General features: G+C 52.1%; 2 protein-coding genes and 3 pseudogenes across 3 annotated transcripts in view; all 5 read left to right on the forward strand.

Annotated features, from left to right (window-relative positions):
- Positions 1-13,339, forward strand: part of GFUS (GDP-L-fucose synthase) — a 237,290-nt gene that overhangs the window by 157,597 nt on the left and 66,354 nt on the right. The window lies entirely within an intron of this gene.
- On the forward strand, positions 2,224-2,872 carry LOC136059467 (feather keratin 1-like; annotated as a pseudogene).
- On the forward strand, positions 5,962-6,258 carry LOC136058962 (feather keratin 2-like). The gene has a single exon (XM_065752797.1). It carries the CDS (start codon positions 5,962-5,964, stop codon positions 6,256-6,258), a length of 297 nt encoding a protein of 98 aa, XP_065608869.1.
- LOC136059490 (feather keratin 1-like) lies at positions 8,891-9,539 on the forward strand (annotated as a pseudogene).
- LOC136058546 (feather keratin 1-like) lies at positions 12,279-12,928 on the forward strand (annotated as a pseudogene).

A 13,339-nucleotide genomic window follows, 5' to 3' on the forward strand; every position in this document is an offset into this window, starting at 1 on the left:
TTGGTGGCTAGCACATGGCCTTCATCTCCACACGTTTTCTGTACTTGTCCAAACAGAATCGTAAAATACATTTGCCCTCCAAAACAAAGCTGGTGACTACAGGGTGCAGAAAGTGAGGTGGGTTTCTACGAGTGCTCTCTATTTCCAACATTTCTCCTCCCCTATATGCTGGGCAATATTGACTAGGAGGATTTACTTATCCTCCTGTCCAGGGACTCATGTCAGGCCTACCAGCCTGCGGTACCTCACACATTCCTTCTTCTTTTCTTACACATCGGAGTGGGATGAGTCTCTTCCAGGTTTCGGGAACCTCTCCTCATTATCAAAAGCTTTCTAAGATCATTGTAATCAGATAGTCAAGACACCAGACAGGACCCTCACCATTCATGGGTTAAACCCAGAAGGTCCTTTGGACTTGGAATCACAGAATCACCAAGGCTGGAATAAACCTCTGAGAACATCCATTCCAACTGTCCAACTGTCACCAGTATTTCCCTCCAAACCATGTTTCTAGGTACAACGTCTCCCTTGATGCTACTTGAGTCCGTTCCCTCCAGCCCACTTGCAAGTTCTGCGGGAGGAGGGACAACCCAACTACACTGCAACCTCCATTCAGGTAGTTGTAGAGATGCACAGGGTCAGCCCTCAGCCTCCTCTTCTCCCGACTGAACACCCCCAGCTCCCTCGTCCGCTCCTCATAACGTCTCTACTAAAGTCCCCTCACCCAATGTCCTGCCCTTCCCTGGAAACACTCCAGGGCCTCGGTGTCTTTCTGGTTGTGAGCAGCCCAAAACTGAACACAGGACTTGTGTTGCAGCCTCACCAGGGCTGAGTACGCAGGGATGATCACTTCCCCTCTCCTGCTGCCCACACATGTTCTGACGCAGTTCAGGATGCCATTGGCCTTCTTGGCAACGTGGGCACACTGCTGCCTCATGTTCAGCCGAGCTTCAACCAATGCCCCCAGGATTGCTTCCTTTGCACAGTCTTCCAGCCACACTGCCTCAAGTCTGCAGCATTGCCTGGGGTTGCTGTGGCCAACAGCAGCGCCCGGCACTTGGTCTACCTGAATTTCATCCCATTGGCCTCAGTTCAGCTATAGAGCCTGTCTAGACTGCTCTGTAGGGCCCTTCTCCCCGCTGAAGCCAAAGCTGAACACAGTACTTGAGGAGAGGCTGTAGCAGCACAGAGAAGTGGGACAACCATAACCTCTCCTGGCAGTGCTGGGAAATATGCACCCCAGGGGACAGTCAGTGCCTTTGGCTGCCAGGGCGCACTGCTCACTCACAATCAACTTGACAGCAACCAGAACCTTATCACCTCTTTCTGTGGGGCTGCTTTTATAGCACTCATCCCCAAGTACCCAGATATCTATAAGGTAGCCCAGTTCCAGGTACAGAATAAAGCACGTAAGTACGTCCTCTTGTGAAACTTGGTGACATTGCTAACGGCCCAGACCTCTGCTCAGTCAAAAGCACTTTGCAAGACCTCCTAAATTCCAAGAGACAACTGTTCCTCCACACTTACTATCGTTCACAAACTTCTTACTTTTTATGCATCTGAGTCCTGCAAACAGCTCACTTATTACAACATGGAACACTGCAGACCCAAAAATAATAGAACGCTTTGAAATGCCACACCTGAATGCCCACCAGCCTGATGGAACCACATCTAAAAAAAGCTTCCGAGCTGGACTTGGGAGCCACCAGTTCACTCACTGCCTTCGGAATTTGTCAAGATGTAAGGTGGATATCTAATCCAGAAGTAAATGGAGAAAACATTATGAATAAATTTGCTGAAGTTCATAGTAATTAAGTCTACTGGGTTCCTTTGGCGAACCAGGTGGGTATTCATCTAATAAAAGGAAGTGTCATCATCTCAAAACAAGGATGCCTAGAATGCCCATTCCAGGCTTCCACGAATGTGTGGAATTGGTAACTCCTCTGAACAGCAAAGACACAAACCATATTGCACAAGTGCCAAGCGATGACCTCACTGTCAACCCTGCTCCTTTTCTGTGCTTTGACCACTTCTTCCGCGTGCCCTGACACGAATGTGCAAGATCACTCCATTGTCCTCCGGTCCTCTCACGTGAAAGATGCGGCCAGTGCCAAATGGACACGTCGTCAACAAAAGAACAACAAAAGTCAGAATTGCTGGAAGGAGAACACACACCAGATGACGTGCCACGCTATACGATGCAAGAACAGCAGCTGGCTGCACAATGCTGTCATGCGCAGAGGCTTTCTCCAAGCCCTCGGGCACTCCCACAGCAGCATAAAAGCCAGCCCTGCACCTCACTCCCTCACACCCTTCTCCTGACGCCTTCTCCTCTGCGCTCCTCCAGGTGAGCCTGCACTCCGCTGCCCTCCTTTACACTCACCAACTGGTCCAGCTCTAAACACCCTTTCTTTCCGAGCTTCAACAGCAATTCCTATTCTTTCACGCCATCCTCCCCACAGACATACACTAGCTCTCCTCACTGCCTTTGTTTCTCTTCCCAGCTGTTCTTATTCCTCCAAAAAACACCACTTACCCAACACCCTCTCTTCCAGAGACTCTCCACCCCACAGCCATGTCCTGCTACGACCTCTGCCGCCCCTGCGGACCCACCCCGCTGGCTAACAGCTGCAACGAGCCCTGTGTCAGGCAGTGCCAGGACTCCCAAGTCGTCATCCAGCCTTCCACCGTGGTGGTCACCCTGCCGGGACCCATCCTCAGCTCCTTCCCCCAGAACACCGCCGTCGGATCCTCCTCATCAGCTGCCGTGGGCAGCGCCCTCAGCTCCCAGGGAGTGGCCATCTCCTCCGGCGGCTTCGGCTTCGGAGGCCTGGGCTGCTTCAACGGCGGGAGAGCCCGCTACCCCTGCTAAGGGCCTGCACACACACCCTCACACCAACCACAACCACCCTGCAGGGTGCCTCACTCACTGAGGATGCACCTCTCTGGCAACGAAGGCACATGGCCTCAGCATCTTGTCGGTCACGGCTATTCCTTTCAAGTCCTCAAATAAACATGGAAGGGGCAGACCTTTCTGTCTGGAAAGATGATTCATCTATCACCTAATCCTCTGCCATGTCATTACTTCTATCTCACCATCTCCTGTGAGCACAACTCTCACACATCTCCGTGAGCACAACTCTCTTCTTCATTGTCCTTCTACCAGGTCAAGACAACCGGGGATTCCCTCGGTGATGCTCCCATCACAGAGAAGGAAGATTTCATTGCACTGAGAAAATCTACTGCACACACGGGGCAGGGACTGGATAAGTCCTAACCACTTGGTGTTCCTTCCTTCTCAGACCTCTTCTTCAATAAAATTCTCCTGCATGCTAGACTCACGTCTGTCTTCTTCCTTTTTGCTTTCAACAGTTACTCAGCTTCAGCTCAAACTGAGCCAGAGCACACAAGGGCAGGTGGAAAAGTGCAACACAACCTCTTCTGGAAATTATGTCACCAAAGCTAAAGGAGGTGGACACTTCCTCGGCTTCTTCCAGCAGGCGACATGCTTTTCAAAGGGCACCAAAAGGAGTTGCGTGGTGTACAGTTCCCTTGAACATGCCTCTGATGTTCCTTGATTCAGCACATGCTTGACCAATTCTCTTCCCCTGAATGACTCTCTCCAAACTAAACCATCACCAAAAACAGAGTTGTGGAGCTTGGAAGGAAGCCCTTGTGATCATGTAGCTTCCTCGCCCTCCTTATGCCTGGTCAGCTACTGCAGCGTCTCCAGGACCACATCCACTCAGGTTCACTGTAGCACCAGGAATGGAGAGATCATAGAATCACAGAAAGGATTGGGTTGGAAGGGACCTCAAGGATCCCCAAGTGACAACCCTCGTGCCACAGGCAGGGCCACCAGCCTCCAGGTCTGGTAGTACAGCAGGTGTCCAACGACCCCTTCCTACTTGGTCTTTAACACCTCCAGGAACGGAGCATCCACAGTCTCTTCGGGCAGCCTGTTCCAGCACCTCACAGCACTCTCTGTAAACAACTTCCCCTTGACATACAATCTCAGCCTTCCCTCCGTGAGCTTAAAACCATTGCACCAACTCCTCTCACTGTCAGTCCTTGAAAAAAGTTGATTCCGTTCCCATTTATAATTCCCGTTTTTAAATCCTTACCATTCTGCTTTGGGGACTGCCTGAGGGACTTGCCCGCAACTACACCTGGTGACCCCCATCACAGGGCTCTGGGCCCAGGCCTTCAGCCAGCTGCTCTCAGTCCATCTCGCTCTCCACTTGTCTAATCCATACTGGCTCAGCTTCTGGATGCAATTGACATCAGAGGTGGTCTCAAGGGCTTTACAGCAGTGCAATTCAACAGTCCATCTCTGGTCATATCCTATCCAAAGACAGACCTTGACTGTGGAAGACATTGCCGTTGCTTGATCATGACCTGCTATTTGGAAATCCGCTCCCTACCGCCTTCTTCTTGCATACGGCAATGCATGCTGGAAGAATTTCATCTTCAGCTTCAAACGGCTGAGGTCAGGTCCAACAGATATCTTTCCCCCATCTTCCTTTTCCATCTCCTTCAGGGCTGCAGTGGGATGAGCACTGTCCAGGACATCAGAAACCCCTCCCAGGCACTTTGATCTTTCTAAGAAAATAGACATCTCCTGGCTCCCTCAGCATCCGGGAGGGAATCAGGTGGACCTCGCCGATTTAGGCACATCCACCCTACTTCCCTTCAACTTCCCCAACATCATGCATATTTCAGCTAAGCAGCAAGGCACAAAACGCTCACCTCAGCTGAATGAGGCCATGCCGTGACTCCTCAGCCACGCCCTTGACCACATGGCTGCGAGTGCCTCATTAATGCATCCCTGCGTAGCATGTGTGCTTTGAATTTCCCTATCCAATCTCCAAATCCTACTGGTATCCATCAAAGCCCATGCTGAGAAATGGTCAAAACCATTGACACTCAACTCCATAATGATCCCATAACCTCCGCTTCAGCCTTCTGGACAAAAGCACTCCGCTTCAGCTCAGGGCATCCAACCACTCAACCAGGCAGGAGCGATTTGCCTTCTTCCCTCACAATCAACCTTCTTCTGCCTGTATGAGCTACAATCCCCAAGAATGGCCCTAAGCTGAAACCACACACAATAGGCAGCAACCCTGATCCCAAATAAGTCTTTGAAGCACAAAGGGAACCAGGATGTCAGTTCAGCACACCCAACGGGAAAGAGACCGGAAAAGCAGATGGAAGACAAATTGGGCTGAAGGGTAGCAGGGAGAAAACGCGATGCAAGCGAAACAGTCGCATGCCAAACACAACTGGGAAGCCGAGGAAGCCCGACAAGGATGCCACAAAACAGGGTCCCCACCACACAATGCAGTCACAAAACACACAAAGTAAATGCTACGCTGTGACCTCAGCCCTTGGACCACACCTATCCCGCACTTTAGAAGCATCTTCCAACAACCCTCATAAGATGTACATTGCGTATATCCAGCAAAATAGTCATTCTCACTTAAAAAGTGCCGACAGGGTCAAAGGAACACAGGCACAACAGAAGGAAATGAAAAGGGAGCGTTGTGGCAAGGCAAACACACCCCAGCTCATGACTGACCAGGCTGTGGCATGCAACAGCAGCTGGCTGCACAATGCTGCCATGCGCAGAGGCTCTCTCCAAGCCCTCGGGCACTCCCACAGCAGCATAAAAGCCGGCCCTGCACCTCGCTCCCTCACAACCTTCTGACGCCTTCTCCTCTGCGCTCCTTCAGGTGAGCCTGCATTCCGCTGCCTTCCTTCACCCACCCCAACTGGCCTGGCTCTAAGCTCCCTTTCTCCCCCAGCCCCAGCAGCCCCTTCTCATCCTCCCTGCCATGCTCTCCACAGCCCAAGACCACCTCTCCTCGCTACATTTGTTTCTCTCTCTGCACCTGTTCTTATTCCTCCACAACCTCTGCTTACCCAGCACCCTCTCTTCCACAGACCCTCCACCCCACAGCCATGTCCTGCTACGACCGCTGCAGCCCCTGCGGACCCACCCCGCTGGCTAACAGCTGCAACGAGCCCTGTGTCAGGCAGTGCCAGGACTCCCAAGTCGTCATCCAGCCTCCTGCTGTGCTGGTCACCCTGCCGGGACCCATCCTCAGCTCCTTCCCCCAGAACACCGCCGTCGGATCCTCCTCATCAGCTGCCGTGGGCAGCGCCCTCAGCTCCCAGGGAGTGGCCATCTCCTCCGGCAGCTTCGGCTTCGGAGGCCTGGGCTGCTTCAACGGCGGGAGAGCCCGCTACCCCTGCTAAGGGCCTGCTCCCACACCCTCACAACAACCACCACCACCCTGCACGGCGCCTCACCCACTCAGGAAGCACCTCACTGGCACCAAAGGCACGTGGCCTCACCAGCCATGACTTTTCTTTCATTTGCGCAAAAGAAGCAAGCAGGGAACAGCGTCTGCTAACATGACCACTCTATCTTTCTCCTTCCTTTGCAACTTACATTGCAGCCTTCCTAATTGGAAGTCACCAAGTACGTCTTCTCTTTAGATGTCTTTTTCTCAATAAACTTCTCGTGCATGACAGCCTCAAATTCTTCTTCTTCCTTTCTTCACCCAGCGGTCTTCACCCACTACAGAGTAGAGGCCTAGATTCCATCACGTCGGGTCCAAAGTTGCCTCAATCACTCCTCTCAAAACCATCTCACCAGCAGGAATATTGGTGGCTAGCACATGGCCTTCATCTCCACACGTTTTCTGTACTTGTCCAAACAGAATCGTAAAATACATTTGCCCTCCAAAACAAAGCTGGTGACTACAGGGTGCAGAAAGTGAGGTGGGTTTCTACGAGTGCTCTCTATTTCCAACATTTCTCCTCCCCTATATGCTGGGCAATATTGACTAGGAGGATTTACTTATCCTCCTGTCCAGGGACTCATGTCAGGCCTACCAGCCTGCGGTACCTCACACATTCCTTCTTCTTTTCTTACACATCGGAGTGGGATGAGTCTCTTCCAGGTTTCGGGAACCTCTCCTCATTATCAAAAGCTTTCTAAGATCATTGTAATCAGATAGTCAAGACACCAGACAGGACCCTCACCATTCATGGGTTAAACCCAGAAGGTCCTTTGGACTTGGAATCACAGAATCACCAAGGCTGGAATAAACCTCTGAGAACATCCATTCCAACTGTCCAACTGTCACCAGTATTTCCCTCCAAACCATGTTTCTAGGTACAACGTCTCCCTTGATGCTACTTGAGTCCGTTCCCTCCAGCCCACTTGCAAGTTCTGCGGGAGGAGGGACAACCCAACTACACTGCAACCTCCATTCAGGTAGTTGTAGAGATGCACAGGGTCAGCCCTCAGCCTCCTCTTCTCCCGACTGAACACCCCCAGCTCCCTCGTCCGCTCCTCATAACGTCTCTACTAAAGTCCCCTCACCCAATGTCCTGCCCTTCCCTGGAAACGCTCCAGGGCCTCGGTGTCTTTCTGGTTGTGAGCAGCCCAAAACTGAACACAGGACTTGTGTTGCAGCCTCACCAGGGCTGAGTACGCAGGGATGATCACTTCCCCTCTCCTGCTGCCCACACTAGTTCTGACGCAGTTCAGGATGCCATTGGCCTTCTTGGCAACGTGGGCACACTGCTGCCTCATGTTCAGCCGAGCTTCAACCAATGCCCCCAGGATTGCTTCCTTTGCACAGTCTTCCAGCCACACTGCCTCAAGTCTGCAGCACTGCCTGGGGTTGCTGTGGCCAACAGCAGCGCCCGGCACTTGGTCTACTTGAATTTCATCCCATTGGCCTCAGTTCAGCTATAGAGCCTGTCTAGACTGCTCTGTAGGGCCCTTCTCCCCGCTGAAGCCAAAGCTGAACACAGTACTTGAGGAGAGGCTGTAGCAGCACAGAGAAGTGGGACAACCATAACCTCTCCTGGCAGTGCTGGGAAATATGCACCCCAGGGGACAGTCAGTGCCTTTGGCTGCCAGGGCGCACTGCTCACTCACAATCAACTTGACAGCAACCAGAACCTTATCACCTCTTTCTGTGGGGCTGCTTTTATAGCACTCATCCCCAAGTACCCAGATATCTATAAGGTAGCCCAGTTCCAGGTACAGAATAAAGCACGTAAGTACGTCCTCTTGTGAAACTTGGTGACATTGCTAACGGCCCAGACCTCTGCTCAGTCAAGAGCACTTTGCAAGACCTCCTAAATTCCAAGAGACAACTGTTCCTCCACACTTACTGTCGTTCACAAACTTCTTACTTTTTATGCATCTGAGTCCTGCAAACAGCTCACTTATTACAACATGGAACACTGCAGACCCAAAAATAATAGAACGCTTTGAAATGCCACACCTGAATGCCCACCAGCCTGATGGAACCACATCTAAAAAAAGCTTCTGAGCTGGACTTGGGAGACACCAGTTCACTCACTGCCTTCGGAATTTGTCAAGATGTAAGGTGGATATCTAATCCAGAAGTAAATGGAGAAAACATTATGAATAAATTTGCTGAAGTTCATAGTAATTAAGTACTGGGTTCCTTTGGTGAACCAGGTGGGTATTCATCTAATAAAAGGAAGTGTCATCATCTCCAAACAAGGATGCCTAGAATGCCCATTCCAGGCTTCCACGAATGTGTAGAATTGGTAACTCCTCTGAACAGCAAAGACACAAACCATATTGCACAAGTTCCAAGCGATGACCTCACTGACAACCCTGCTCCTTTTCTGTGCTTTGACCACTTCTTCCGCGTGCCCTGACATGAATGTGCAAGATCTCTCCATTGTCATCCGGTCCTCTCACGTGAAAGATGCGGCCAGTGCCAAATGGACACGTCGTCAACAAAAGAACAACAAAAGTCAGAATTGCTGGAAGGAGAACACACACCAGATGACGTGCCACGCTATACGATGCAAGAACAGCAGCTGGCTGCACAATGCTGTCATGCGCAGAGGCTCTCTCCAAGCCCTCGGGCACTCCCACAGCAGCATAAAAGCCAGCCCTGCACCTCGCTCCCTCACACCCTTCTCCTGACGCCTTCTCCTCTGCGCTCCTCCAGGTGAGCCTGCACTCCGCTGCCCTCCTTTACACTCACCAACTGGTCCAGCTCTAAACACCCTTTCTTTCCGAGCTTCAACAGCAATTCCTATTCTTTCACGCCATCCTCCCCACAGACATACACTAGCTCTCCTCACTGCCTTTGTTTCTCTTCCCAGCTGTTCTTATTCCTCCAAAAAACACCACTTACCCAACACCCTCTCTTCCAGAGACTCTCCACCCCACAGCCATGTCCTGCTACGACCTCTGCCGCCCCTGCGGACCCACCCCGCTGGCTAACAGCTGCAACGAGCCCTGTGTCAGGCAGTGCCAGGACTCCCAAGTCGTCATCCAGCCTTCCACCGTGGTGGTCACCCTGCCGGGACCCATCCTCAGCTCCTTCCCCCAGAACACCGCCGTCGGATCCTCCTCATCAGCTGCCGTGGGCAGCGCCCTCAGCTCCCAGGGAGTGGCCATCTCCTCCGGCGGCTTCGGCTTCGGAGGCCTGGGCTGCTTCAACGGCGGGAGAGCCCGCTACCCCTGCTAAGGGCCTGCACCCACACCCTCACACCAACCACCACCACCCTGCAGGGTGCCTCACTCACTGAGGATGCACCTCTCTGGCAACGAAGCCACATGGCCTCAGCATCTTGTCGGTCACGGCTATTCCTTTCAAGTCCTCAAATAAACATGGAAGGGGCAGACCTTTCTGTCTGGAAAGATGATTCATCTATCACCTAATCCTCTGCCATGTCACTACTTCTATCTCACCATCTCCTGTGAGCAAAACTCTCACACATCTCCGTGAGCACAACTCTCTTCTTCATTGTCTTTCTACCAGGTCAAGACAACCGGGGATTCCCTCGGTGATGCTCCCATCACAGAGAAGGAAGATTTCATTGCGCTGAGAAAATCTACTGCACACACGGGGCAGGGACTGGATAAGTCCTAACCACTTGGTGTTCCTTCCTTTTCAGACCTCTTCTTCAATAAAATTCTCCTGCATGCTAGACTCACGTCTGTCTTCTTCCTTTTTGCTTTCAACAGTTATTCAGCTTCAGCTCAAACTGAGCCAGAGCACACAAGGGCAGGTGGAAAAGTGCAACACAACCTCTTCTGGAAATTATGTCACCAAAGCTAAAGGAGGTGGACACTTCCTCGGCTTCTTCCAGCAGGCGACATGCTTTTCAAAGGGCACCAAAAGGAGTTGCGTGGTGTACAGTTCCCTTGAACATGCCTCTGATGTTCCCTGATTCAGCACATGCTTGACCAATTCTCTTCCCCTGAATGACTCTCTCCAAACTAAACCATCACCAAAAACAGAGTTGTGGAGCTTGGAAGGAAGCCCTTGTGATCATGTAGCTTCTTCGCCCTCCTTATGCCTGGTCAGCTACTGCAGCGTCTCCAGGACCACATCCACTCAGGTTCACTGTAGCAACAGGAATGGAGAGATCATAGAATCACAGAAAGGATTGGGTTGGAAGGGACCTCAAGGATCCCCAAGTGACAACCCTCGTGCCACAGGCAGGGCCACCAGCCTCCAGGTCTGGTAGTACAGCAGGTGTCCAACGACCCCTTCCTACTTGGTCTTTAACACCTCCAGGAACGGAGCATCCACAGTCTCTCCGGGCAGCCTGTTCCAGCACCTCACAGCACTCTCTGTAAACAACTTCCCCTTGACATACAATCTCAGCCTTCCCTCCGTGAGCTTAAAACCATTGCACCAACATCTCTCACTGTCAGTCCTTGAAAAAAGTTGATTCCGTTCCCATTTATAATCCCCTTTTTTAAATCATTACCATTCTGCTTTGGGGACTGCCTGAGGGACTTGCCCCCAGCTATACCTAGTGACCCCCATCACAGGGCTCTGGGCCCAGGCCTTCAGCCAGCTGCTCTCAGTCCATCTCGCTCTCCACTTGTCTAATCCATACTGGCTCAGCTTCTGGATGCAATTGACATCAGAGGTGGTCTCAAGGGCTTTACAGCAGTGCAATTCAACAGTCCATCTCTGGTCATATCCTATCCAAAGACAGACCTTGACTGTAGAAGACATTGAAGTTGCTTGATCATGACCTGCTATTTGGAAATCCGCTCCCCACCGCCTTCTTCTTGCATACGGCAATGCATGCTGGAAGAATTTCATCTTCAGCTTCAAACGGCTGAGGTCAGGTCCAACAGATATCTTTCCCCCATCTTCCTTTTCCATCTCCTTCAGGGCTGCAGTGGGATGAGCACTGTCCAGGACATCTAAAACCCCTCCCAGGCACTTTGATCTTTCTAAGAAAATAGACATCTCCTGGCTCCCTCAGCATCCGGGAGGGAATCAGGTGGACCTCGCCGATTTAGGCACATCCACCCTACTTCCCTTCAACTTCCCCAACATCATGCATATTTCAGCTAAGCAGCAAGGCACAAAACGCTCACCTCAGCTGAATGAGGCCATGCCGTGACTCCTCAGCCACGCCCTTGACCACATGGCTGCGAGTGCCTCATTAATGCATCCCTGCGTAGCATGTGTGCTTTGAATTTCCCTATCCAATCTCCAAATCCTACTGGTATCCATCAAAGCCCATGCTGAGAAATGGTCAAAACCATTGACACTCAACTCCATAATGATCCCATAACCTCTGCTTCAGCCTTCTGGACAAAAGCACACCGCTTCAGCTCAGGGCATCCAACCACTCAACCAGGCAGGAGCGATTTGCCTTCTTCCCTCACAATCAACCTTCTTCTGCCTGTATGAGCTACAATCCCCAAGAATGGCCCTAAGCTGAAACCACACACAATAGGCAGCAACCCTGTTCCCAAATAAGTCTTTGAAGCACAAAGGGAACCAGGATGTCAGTTCAGCACACCCAACGGGAATGAGACCGGAAAAGCAGATGGAAGACAAATTGGGATGAAGGGTAGCAGGGAGAAAACGCAATGCAAGCGATGCGGTCGCATGCCAAACACAACTGGGAAGCCGAGGAAGCCCGACTAGGATGCCACAAAACAGGGTCCCCACCACACAATGCAGTCACAAAACACACATAGTTAATGCTACGCTGTGACCTCAGCCCTTGGACCACACCTATCCCGCACTTTAGAAGCATCTTCCAACCAACCTCATAAGATGTACATTGCGTATATCCAGCAAAATAGTCATTCTTACTTAAAAAGTGCCGACAGGGTCAAAGGAACACAGGCACAACAGAAGGAAATGAAAAGGGAGCGTTGTGGCAAGGCAAACACACCCCAGCTCAGGACTGACCAGGCTGTGGCACGCAACAGCAGCTGGCTGCACAATGCTGCCATGCGCAGAGGCTCTCTCCAAGCCCTCAGGCGCTCCCACAGCAGCATAAAAGCTGGCCCTGCACCTCGCTCCCTCACACGCTTCTCCTGACGCCTTCTCCTGTGCGCTCCTTCAGGTGAGCCTGCATTCCGCTGCCTTCCTTCACCCACCCCAACTGGCCTCGCTCTAAGCTCCCTTTCTCCCCCAGCCCCAGCAGCCCCTTCTCATCCTCCCCGCCATGCTCTCCACAGCCCAAGACCACCTCTCCTCGCTACATTTGTTTCTCTCTCTGCACCTATTCTTATTCCTCCACAACCTCTGCTTACCCAGCACCCTCTCTTCCACAGACCCTCCACCCCACAGCCATGTCCTGCTACGACCGCTGCAGCCCCTGCGGACCCACCCCGCTGGCTAACAGCTGCAACGAGCCCTGTGTCAGGCAGTGCCAGGACTCCCAAGTCGTCATCCAGCCTCCTGCTGTGCTGGTCACCCTGCCGGGACCCATCCTCAGCTCCTTCCCCCAGAACACCGCCGTCGGATCTTCCTCATCAGCTGCCGTGGGCAGCGCCCTCAGCTCCCAGGGAGTGGCCATCTCCTCTGGCGGCTTCGGCTTCGGAGGCCTGGGCTGCTTCAACGGCGGGAGAGCCCGCTACCCCTGCTAAGGGCCTGCTCCCACACCCTCACAACAACCACCACCACCCTGCACGGCGCCTCACCCACTCAGGAAGCACCTCACTGGCACCAAAGGCACGTGGCCTCACCAGCCATGACTCCTCTTTCATTTGCGCAAAAGAAGCAAGCAGGGAACAGCGTCTGCTAACATGACCACTCTATCTTTCTCCTTCCTTTGCAACTTACATTGCAGCCTTCCTAATTGGAAGTCACCAAGTACGTCTTCTCTTTAGATGTCTTTTTCTCAATAAACTTCTCGTGCATGACAGCCTCAAATTCTTCTTCTTCCTTTCTTCACCCAGCGGTCTTCACCCACTACAGAGTAGAGGCCTAGATTCCATCACGTCGGGTCCAAAGTTGCCTCAATCACTCCTCTCAAAACCATCTCACCAGCAGGAACA

The sequence above is a fragment of the Cyrtonyx montezumae genome, unplaced genomic scaffold, assembly GCF_038088225.1.
Source record: "Cyrtonyx montezumae isolate F1298 unplaced genomic scaffold, pur_monq_1.0 scaffold_8, whole genome shotgun sequence".
Lineage (NCBI taxonomy): Eukaryota > Metazoa > Chordata > Aves > Galliformes > Odontophoridae > Cyrtonyx > Cyrtonyx montezumae.

What these genes read in the sequence shown, in the direction of transcription:
- LOC136058962 (XM_065752797.1), top strand. Translation starts at nt 5,962, where the DNA reads ATGTCCTGCTACGACCGCTGCAGCCCCTGCGGACCCACCCCGCTGGCT.